The following is an 11,085-nucleotide window of genomic DNA, read 5'->3' as shown; positions in this document are numbered from 1 at the left end:
ATATTGCCTGAGGGGTAACATAATTTTCATTTCCACACATCCAGCACTGGCACAAAATGGCATGGACAGGTATGAAAAATGGATCTTGGATCCTTGGTGCTAAAATTCCAGCTAATAGTTTCATTTTTGTGTAAATAATAACTACCAATAAAAGAGTTGCTTGAAAAAAAGAGAATGAAAAGAAAATCACTGTTGCATTTGATAAAGCAAAATCCTTTGCAGTACTGCTAAAAGGTAAAAAAAAGAAAGGAAAAGAAAATACGAAAGAGAGTTAAAACAAATATAGCTGTTAAATAAAAGATCCAGGTACCAAAGAGCAAAATTTAATGAAAGCCAAAACTGTTAAATATGGATTCCTGTTGAGAAAAAATGTCAATGTCTTTAAGAGTTTTACCATTACTCTATTTTTAAGAAAAGTGTAGTAAAAATACATATTACAAGTTAACATTTTTCCACGCTTTTGTCCTATTCATCTTTTTTTTTTTTTTTAACCCCTCCACTGATCAGAAGCCTTTGAAAACTGCATCTCACATCTTCACGTCACAGGCGGCCAGTCCTAGCACAGATGCGCTGCTTCTCACGAGACCGTCTAACCGCCCGGTCAGGCTCCCTGCGACCTGCTGCCAAGTGGTCCTGTCTTTGGAGGAGGATGGGGCACCGATGGGTCTCGGCAGCCTGCTCCCACCGCAGCGCCTGGCGGTGCACTGTTGTGGCAAGGTCCGGGATGCGGCAAGAGCTGGGTCAGGAGATGCTTCCAGGGCTCTGGGCATGGAAACAGGCTAGCTTGTGGGATGCCTCCACTCTGCTAGCACACTTAACTGAAGTTGAAATTAAGAAAAGCAGGTTAAAAGTAATGATAACCAACACAAAGTGACCTGAAGAGGTGTTTGAAGTGGCTGGTAACAGAGTTCATATTCGGTAAGGACAGATGAAGATCACAAGGGTTTCCAGTGGTGGAGAGAGGAAAACATATTGGCACAAGACATGCTGTGCCCAAGCTTAGGACCTTGACTCTGACTTGCTGGTCTCCAAAGTGTTGCATGACAAGTGGGTAAATGGAACAGATACTTCAGACCAGGCTGGTGTTAAAGGTGGTAAATGTATTGCTCTGCACATTCGTACACTAATGGAAACTGATATTCAGGCAGCTTCCAGCTGTACTTATGGACAGCTGCATAGACAGATCCTCCGCACAGACCTGTGCCAAGTCATTTGCCTGCATCACTTTCTCTTCTCCTGCCTCCATTCTTCTCCTGCTCCTCTCTTGCTGTGTTACAGAAAAGAAAAAGAAAGAAAAAAGAAAGGAACAAAGAAAAAAAATGAGAAAAAGCATCTCAGAACGCTTCGATAGCAGCTCAGTCCCCGGACAGATATTTTCTGGGTCCTGTGAGAAGCTTTGAACCTTACTTGCCATCAGTGATCGACCTGTGAGATGGGACAAGGCTAAGTGGTTCCACTGTGGTCCCTGCCCCACAGATCTTGTCTCTCTCCAGTTGCTCCCCTGGGAAACTTTCACTTCTGGGGAGGTGTCTCAGGCCCACCAGGGTGAGAAGCATTTGTCTGTCCATGCCAGTGATTCACAGAACAAACTGTTTGTGTTGTTCTGGAAAACCATCCTTGCCCCTTTGATCTCCACGCCTACGGTTGGACTCCCAGCTGCCTGTCTGGCAGTGCGGGCTTCTGCAACACCAAGTCTGGGATCAGCAACCTGCTCTCCTTGCTTGTGGATGCTTCCGCCTCCCTAAGGATACATGAGTGGGAATCTGCTACTTGTCGCTTCGTATCCAGACAGGCCACAACGTGACAGGAAGGTTGAGTTTGACCAGCCCTGATGCTGTCGAATATCACGGATGCTTGAATGAAGCTCTTGTAGGGTCTCCTCCTTGGTTTGCTTCAGCAGTTCCTTCCAGGAAGCCATTCTGGCCAACTATCTACAAAATGTTCTTCATTACAAAAATGGCCATAAAGGGATTTCAGAGCAAAAAGGCAGGGGTATTCCCATTGCAGCCCCATGACTTCTAGCGTATTTTACTGGTTAGTAGGCAGCCATCTAGAACTGGATATCTTGAGATGGTCTATTCCTGGCTCAAGGTGGTTCCCCCATGTGACCACCAAAAAAGGAGCACACACAGAAGCTAAGCAATGAAGAAATGGTTCACAGTTGCTTATTAGCCCCCAATAACCTAGGCAGGAGAGTCTCATGTGAGGGGAATGCGGTATTTACTTCCTTTCTTCCATAAACAGCAGCCAACCATGATCTTAGACCAACCATCTGCTCTAGTCTGTCACGCACGACGCTCTCCACTTCAGGCACATGATTCTTCTCTTGAACTGCCACTCATCATCTCTGGAAGAATTATCACTTTGTCCTCAGGCTACATGGGGTTTCCAAACTCACTCATGACTTGGCCCCTGTAAAACAGTCTCGTGTTTTTGTTCAGGTTCTTTCTCACATCAAGTCCTTCCTGTTGCTGGGAGAGCCGTTCGGAGCTCTGTCTGCCTCATTGCAGTAACTCCACAGCCCAAGTTCACAACAGAACAATGGAAGGCAGAATCGCGACGGACAAAAGGGGTCAATGCTGACACCCTGCAGGGAGTTCAACTTGCCATTTATCGGATTTTCTTTTTTGCTGTTAGTAGCTCAGACATTATGGTTTGCATCCCAAACTAAACCAGATTGAAAGACTGAGCAGGGAAGGGGAAAAGGGCTGATGTTACCCTGACACCACAGGAATTAGTAAGAAAAAATATATATATTGCACACACTAAGACTTATTAACAACCAAGTTAAAACAAAATGGCATAGTCCTCATTAGTGTTCCAGTGGTTCTTTGATCAGGGATGGTTCACGAGTCTGTTAAATCCCATTACACTCTCCTTATTGCAGTACAGACCTGTTTCTGTTCTCCTGCCGGTGGATCTGTTTGCAAATAGAAAGGGAAATAGACTTGATTTCCTCGAGAAGATCCATCCAATTGTCCCTTCTGTCATCGTCGTTTGTCTTGTTGGTGTTGGGTTTGTTTTTGGCTCTGGAGGGGGTGGAGTTGGGCTGCCCCTGCTCTCACCCAGGCAATGGGTCAAAAGGCCAATTATAATCCCGTAGCTCCCAGGGACATGCCAGTGCTGTGGCTCATGCACGGGATCGTCTGCATGGATTTGGGGAAATCGTGGCTGACCACACGTCCGTTTTCTCCGCTGCCTCCTGCTGCAGCCGGCCTGGGAAGGGTTGATGTCCGTATGGCTTCGTTGATTGATTGCTGTGGGATTAAACAAAAACCCTTTTTAGGAAGGACGGGGGGGTCTCCCCCTGTCCTTAACAATGTTGGCAAAATTACAATATAAACCGGTATTGTCTTCCTGTCACTGTTCTCTCCCACCTTCTCTCCATTCAGACTCTCACTTTCTGCATGTCCCTACTGCATCTGCTCTGTTAATTCACACCTCTTCTACATTCCAAATGAAATGTTTCAGCAGTATTTTGGGGTATAGAGCATACATGCCATATGCAAAAACTATTCAAACTCTACAACATAAGAACAGTCATCCTGGATCTGAGCAGAGGTATTATACACACTTCCCCCATGGATACGCTATTACTACTCCAGTACTGTTATGGATGGTGGACTCTGACTCACTGCAAGCATATGTTTAACATTTCTCATGTGAGAAGTTGAGCATGTGCCTATGTTTTTGTCTACAGCGATGACTGAGGTAACCAGGAAATGCAAACCTAATTCAGGAAACCAAAATCTCATCTTCCTGTTCCAGATACTGTCCAAAACATTTGCTTTCAGAGATCTAAGGAAACCACCTGTTTAGAACCATTAAACTAAAAGATGAAGCCAATTTGGTTTCTTTGTGTTTAAGTCATGTCTACGGCCACCATCGTCCTTTCTGGACTGGGATACCTGGGTGAGGAATCATCCAGAACAGATAAATCTGGAACAGCTATTCACAAACAGTCAGCTTAGTGCCTTGCCAGGCATGGAGCAGCCTCCTGCGCTGGAGGGATCTGCAACTCGCCCGGGGGTCTGCAGGGACTTGCTGAGCAGAGGCTGGGTTTAGAGGGGGATCTGGCTCATCTTTCTGGTCACTTGCCTGGGCTCTTCTGAATGGCTTTGTGGGGCAGCCATTGATGGTGGGAGCCAGCCCAAGGGACAAGCTTACTCTAGACATTAAGTTTGGGAGCAAAGATTCCTTCCCATAGTGGGAATGGTGCTGCAAGCTAACACTGGCTTGAATTAGTGTGTCATTTCAAGTGACACAGGGAAGTCAACAGCAGGGCAGAACCTCCTTCAGATAAAACTATGGAGCTATTGCATTCTGACACTCTTTCACAGTGTATTTGTGACATACCTAGCTTTACAACGTAGATAGCAATTATAATTTAATTTTTGTATATTCAGAGACATTAATTGTTCACATTACCTTACCCCTCTGCTCAATGTACCTCACATTGCCTGTAGAATTTTCTGAACCTCGATGGGAAAAGGGCTGTTGCACATGTTCAGTGAATTAGAAATGTTATTATTGCTGGCAAAACATTAAGCATGTTGTGAAATGGTGACATAAAACCCAAAGAAACAATTGCTTACATTCCTTTTGATTCTGGGTAAGTTTCAGTGCTCAAGGAAGTGAAAAGCTCTCTAAATTTTATGAAACTCACTGCATACTTCATGTACTCCTACCGACTTTCAGGCTCACAGGAGAGGTCAAGATGAGGAAGAAAAGGGACATGTTACTCTTACAGCACAGATCCCGCTGCACCCTTGTACACAGTGGTATCTGGGTAAGGGATCACCTCTGTTAATCATCTGAGTCAAGATACAGTTGTTCCACAGATGCTGCATCAAATGTGTATCCCTAAGGCTCTCAAATCTAACCCACTCTTGACACGAGACTCTGAAATTTAGGCACACCAGAATTTTGGGCTGAAACAAATCTCCTGGGTCATAGGAAGTGCACTGCTGCAAGACGATGACAGTGTGAAGAAAAAAACCCATTACAGGAGAGATTAGAGGCCAGTTTCTCTCTGAAAGGTCCCATAATTCTGAATTTGGAGACCCACAACATCTGTTCCAGGGCAGCAATGCCCTGAGCATGTATCACTGTTGCCAACCTGCAAATGGTGCCAGCACAGTGCCAGCACAGGGAACGAGATCTCATTCATTAACGTGCTGCCCCACTTTTATCTTGCTGTTGGGGATTTTTTCATGCTGCAGTAATGGCTGTATCACACCAACCCCATCACACTTCAGCCATGCTGCACATGCATTGCCATAGTCAGCTTTTGTTAATTTTAAGGAATGGCAATGTGTTCCTGTTACCATTTGTGTTATGATTTAGCTTTATATCTGGATTTTGAACTAGCATTATGCCACGTGTCTGATCTTGCATCAGCTCCCCACTATGGCCCACTTTGACCCTCTTTTAGCTTCCTCTGATGCTCCTATTCCTTTCTAGCAAGCCGAGTGACACGGTCACTTCGTTATCCCTATGTCTTGGCTTTCCACCCATGGTCTGGGCTGCATCCGTCTCTGAAGGCAGCTTTGGAGCCGGGGTAGGATCAGAGAGAAGGTGTGAAAGGCCGGGGAATGGGTTGCCACCTTCATCCGCTTTGATTCACTTCTGGACTTGTAACAAAACTCGATTAAGGCAACCAGCATGGCTAGTCCGAGCCCACCGATGAGGATATAGAAAACCCCCGCCACGTTGCTGAGACTCAGCGCGCTTGTCTTGTCCTAGAAGAGAAAGGAGAAGGGAGGGAGGGGAGGGCATGTGGGAAGGAGAACAACAAAATTAATATGAGATTGCTCCGGGAGGGATGCTGCACAATATAGCAATGTTGGCATCAGATCATCTGCTTCTTTACATGAACAGGTGACATTTCTAAGAGCATTTTCAATTTTCAATTCTGTGTCTAGTAAATCTAATGTTTCCCTCACACAAACAAATAAATATCTCTTCAGCAATGCAATTCTTTGTAAAGGTTTGGGATCTCTGCTTTTCAATCAGCTAACTTAAATGCTTATTTTACCCAAAATGCCTAATTTAAATTATTGATTAAAGGAGGAAAAACATACGTTCTCTGCCTCTGTGACATTTGCTTGTCCCTGATGTCTCCCCTGAAATAACCCGTTCTTTTGGAAATGCTCATTCCTTCATTCCTAGATTGTTTCCCCCGCAAATTCTGTTGCTGAGCAACACATCGAAATGCTTGGGTTTTTTTCTTTTTTTTTTTCTTTTCCTATTAGTACTGAGGTTGAGGTGACACCTGAGCTGTTCTCAGAAACTCATTTGATTTCTGTGTAATAAGACAGTTATTTCATATGCAATCAAGACCCATTGATGCATGTCTAAGCTAATTATTTGGTTGGCAATAAATAGGGCTATTAATGGACCTCAACTCACAGTCAGCAGCTACATTCTGATTTTACAATTGCCTAATGAATTGTCACGGCTCTCTGGGGAAGAGGTAAGTCTCAGAAAGACTCATTTCACTACTAGGGAAACCGAGTCCTCACATCCAACCCTGATGTCACCCAGTACAGCTCTCAAAATCTTCTCCTCTGTGCTGACCAGGTGGATTTGGGATGTTGGGATGATCTGGGCAGCAGAAGGACCGAAAAGCTTGGCTCAGCTCCATGCACTAGGCTCTGGTTTCAAGGATGCGCTTTCTCTATAGAGCAATCAGACAGAGGTCCCCTGCTCTGCAATATCGACTCGATACCTGTTGGCTGGTACAGATTCCCCAGCGCAAGACCAACAGGTCAGTGCAAATCTGTTGGAGCGACCAGGGTCTGACCAGCATAGCCAGTCTCACGCCCTGGATGTGGGAGTTGCATATGGATAGTTTGAGATGCAGCCACACAGTTAAAGAATAGTATTTATGCCTGTAGAAGGGTCTGCAGTTGGGAACAAAGCCTCTGCATGGTTCTCGGTGTTCCCTGCTACTCCATGGACACGTGGACCGGTGGGTGGCACAGCTTGTTCCTTGTCTTTGTAGGACAGTCGATTCACTTGCTTTGCTTGGCAGGTTTTACAATATGCAACCCACACTTACTGGGAAGGGCAAGGATTCAGGAAGTAAACTATATTGGAGCGATGTCAAAAGGGTCCAAAACCAAACACCAACAGGAGCACAGAAGGTTTGATTCCAGAACAGTCTGCCTGGCACCGGCACTGTCTTTTAAGCAAGTACATTTTGCAGAAGGATTCTGTCTTCTGCAGTATGAGGGTTTGGTGGAAAAAAAGTTAACCCACAAATCATGAAAGCATTTCAATTTTCGAAATTAAAAATTATCTTTTTTTTTTTATTAGGAAGAAAAGAGGGTTCCAGTCAAAAATACTTTAAAAATGTGGGGTTTTTTACTGCTCCTTTGTCTGGCCCCACTGCCTGTGTTATCTGCAAAGCTTCTGCCCAGCTGGAGCTCTCGCCGCAGACTCCAGTGTCACAGGGAGCAACTTTCTATCCTGAACCCTCTGCTGAAAGATGCTGAGGTTTGGCTGGGGGTACCCCTGCAGAGTATTGGTCACTGGAAAAAGCTCCAGAAGTGCTTTCATTTTCCATGCTTCGCTGATTGACATCGCTGCCAAGAGATTTGCTGCTGTCACTGCATGTGTTACACAGCTGTAGACGTGACGGTCGCTGTTCTCGGCCAGGTTTGGTTTCTCCCTTGTATAACCTTCAAATGCCAGTCAGTTTGAAATCTTGCTGATGCTGCCTGTGTGCTGTCTGTAATGAGAAATTTCTGCAAATATCCTCCTAATTTCTGCAGTTTTCGTACTTGAAGGATTATTTATCTGGTCTTTTATAATCTGCCTTCATGCATTTTTCCCCCCAGGCTTGTCTGTACCCTTGTTCAGTCATCTCTTTTCTACATATTACTGGGTATACTTCTAAGAACCAGCTCAAAAATGTAGAGAGTTTTTTAGTGAAGATTTAAAAAAGCGAAGCAAATACTCTATGAAAACTGGGTTATAACACATCAGGTACTTTGCCTCTTCAAATTTAGTCTCAAGGGGCTGCACCAGCTCCAGGAAGGGACAAAGACAATAGAGGTGGGCTGCCCTCCTGGACATCCTAATCTTTCAGCCTGGCTTGTTCATGAAAAGTGGCTGATTAGCACATGCTCTGCGCTCAGAGGGAAGGATGGGGACAGGGAAGGAAGTGGAGCCGCCTATTTGTCTGTGTCTTACTAATAATTTTCAGCCCATACTTTCAGCTTGATTTGATAGAATGATGGAGATCTCAAAGATACCAGGGACCTCCAAGCTTTGTGAAAAAGAATGACACTGTAGAGAAGAGAAAACCTCTTAATGCTCTCACTCAAATAAATGTATCCGTGCAATCCATACTAGGCATCAGAGACTCCACAGGGGTCTTTGACTTGCAGCCACAGATCCTTAGGAAACCTGGCTTCCTTGGCTCTGCTGGGCATGGGAATACACAAATTTCAAGTTTTATTGGCCAGGATATTTTTGTATTTCCACCCCCAGTTTGGGGGTCATGGTCCAACAGGGAACCTTCTCAGATGGCTGCAATGGCAGAGCAGTCTGGCAGCCAGGAAAGGCTGCTCGTTCTTAACTTCCACTTTCCTCCTGGCGCCAGCAGCAAATCGACCAGTAAGAAAGATAAGATGACCCAAAGCAGTTTCTTGCACCACTATTTCATACAATTAATTTCAGAGTTGTTGTATTTTTCTTGCATTTACTTTGCAGTAACATAATTGCTATTATTACTGTTATTACTACTATTACTATTATTATTGGAACAATTTGGGTGAACTGAAAGTTGTCTCATCCAGAAGGTGAAGGAAAGCATAGTGAGGCACAGCGGTGGGCTAACCTGCCGGGAAGGGGAGAGCAGCCTGGGTTTCACCTCTGCCACCATAACCAGGTTTCTCCCAAGGAGCCAAAGTCACAGGCAGCTTCAGCGGGGCAGCGAGGAACTCCAAACGGCGGGGTCACAGCAGATGGGCCTGGTGGAGGAGTGAAATCGCTCCTGTGGTGTTGCTTGATTTTTTGCTCATTCTCTCCTTTTTATTTTTATTTTTGATTCCTTCCATCTCTCAGCAGGACACGCAGAGAGGTTCTCCAGACGGGAGTGGCATCTCATTGTCCCCATCAGCTGCAGGACCAGACCCACACGAAGGGTCGGAAATTCTGCATGCCCTGCCGAGGCATTGCCTGCTGTTTCTGTGTATGCTTCTGCCCTAATAACGTTCATAATAATAAAAAGTACTAAATTATACTAACTGCTTGAGAGGACCCTCCCCTCCTCTCTGCTTGGGCCCTGTGACACCAGATGCTCTCCCGCAGAGCTGCCCATCACCGAACCAGCTTGTTAGTGGGAGTGTAAATGTCACCGCTCGTCTCCCGCAGCGGCAGAGTGCTGACGTGGGGGGAAGATTGGCAGGTGAAAAGAGGAAGAAAAACCCATCTTTCCGAAAGCCCGGCCTTGTTGCTGCAGCAACCAGGCACCTTCCCGTCTGTTCCTCTCAAACATGGCACGGTGTCCATCATCCTCTTTGTCATTATTTATCCTCCTTGGCTGAATCGCATTAAGGCCAAATTTGCCCAGTTTCCCAGCAGGGCTGGTCCTTTCTTTTACCCTGCATGACCAGAGCACAGGGTGATGGCACCTCGAGCTGTTGTGGTCTCCACAGAAAATGAGCTGTCCTTAGAGCAGGTGGTGGCTCCAGGCATTGAGCTTGTACATCAAACACTGGGCTGATTTTATTCAGGCAAGACCCGAAGCTCAGCAATGAAGGACGCAGTGCTGCCCATCGACTCTGAGCGCTGCTGTAGGTATGCCAGGGGATGGGTATGAGTGCATGGATGACTGGCTGCAGGGATGAGGCTGCCCAGGATGAAAAGACACTCTTGGTTTGAGAAGCAGCCCATTTCCTGCAAAGGCAGGGCAAGGTGGTAGCAGGATTGATTCCCTGTTTTTTATACTAAAGCGCAATTCTTGCATCTGGAGGAGTGGGAGATCCCTGTGGCTTTGATGAAGGTCCTTTAGATGCATGAAGCTCTCTGGCTGCCCCTGCAAGAAGGTTGCATCTTGCCATCCTGGTCTGGAAAAAAGCTTCCATTCTCCCACTGCCGTGCAAAAGCCCCAGGGAAGAGGCGAATCACACGCATCTGCCCTGACATTCAGTGCCCACATTGTCACTACACTCCAGCAACCCAAGGCATCCCTTTCAAGCCCACAGTACATTTCATAGCCTGCAAAAAAGCCTATCCATCCCATGCTTATCTGTAAAATAGGGTCCTTCTAGGGAGCTGCCTAGTTACAGTCTGTCTTTCCTCTGGGCTTATTTCTGCTGTGGCAAGTAGAGAAGTGCAGGAAGGCTGGGAGACAGGACCAGGAACTGGTGGATGGTTTCTAGCTCTGTGAAGTGCTAGAGGTGTGTGTGCATGGGAGAAGAGCAGCAGGGACATTGCTGCCCAAGGCAGGACACTGCCTAGGATTTCCCACTGTCTGGCAATGCAGCCGGGGCTGTGGTGGTCCTGGACCAACAGCCACTGAGCACAGCTGCCCAGCGCCTCGTGTGATGGCATAACAGATCCAAATATTCCACAAAATAGGAGTGTTTGCCTCTGGAGTTTTAGTTCAGATCCACTAATGTATCTACTGTAACTTTGTAGGGATTTCTTTGGATAAAAACCTAGGTGGGCAACAGATAGGTAAACAGTCAGACTAAAAATAGGATGCACAGGAGTCAGCTGCAGGTGTGGAACATAATCTGGGGCCAATGAACATAAGCCTGGGAAACATCAGAGTTTTTACCTGGCTCTGGCTAGAAACCTTGAATACAAACCTTCCATCCAGCTAGCACCTCACTCCTCTGCATTAGCATTCATTTATCCTTCTGGAAGTCCTCTAACTGTAAACTAAGCTAAGCTCAACAAAAGACAGAAATGGGAAGATTTTGCCACGCCTGTGGGGGGAAAGATATGAAACGGCCTCCAACCTTTCAAGCTTTGCTCTGAACCTTGGCTATTAGAGGAGAGGTGCATGGTCTGGCTTGTACCCCCAAAGCGTGGGTGGGTTTTGTGCCCACCATGGGCAGGACGGAG

At 46.1% G+C, this 11,085-nt stretch overlaps 1 protein-coding gene across 2 annotated transcripts in view; it reads right to left on the bottom strand.

The window, feature by feature from the left end:
* Positions 1-307: 307 nt before the first annotated feature.
* Positions 308-11,085, bottom strand: part of GRIA1 (glutamate ionotropic receptor AMPA type subunit 1) — a 127,446-nt gene continuing 116,668 nt past the window's right edge. For both annotated transcript variants that reach the window (XM_009942612.2, XM_009942613.2), the window contains exons 15-16: positions 5,607-5,741; positions 308-3,278 (exon numbers count right to left, since the gene is read on the bottom strand). In XM_009942612.2, coding sequence (XP_009940914.1) covers positions 3,090-3,278; positions 5,607-5,741 — 324 coding nt within the window. In that variant the 3' untranslated portion in view covers positions 308-3,089. The remainder of the gene's footprint in view (positions 3,279-5,606; positions 5,742-11,085) is intronic.

This window comes from Opisthocomus hoazin, chromosome 22, assembly GCF_030867145.1.
Source record: "Opisthocomus hoazin isolate bOpiHoa1 chromosome 22, bOpiHoa1.hap1, whole genome shotgun sequence".
NCBI classification, from domain to species: domain Eukaryota; kingdom Metazoa; phylum Chordata; class Aves; order Opisthocomiformes; family Opisthocomidae; genus Opisthocomus; species Opisthocomus hoazin.
Note: the sequence above shows the minus strand (reverse complement) of the source record. Positions and strands in the feature narration are given on the sequence as shown.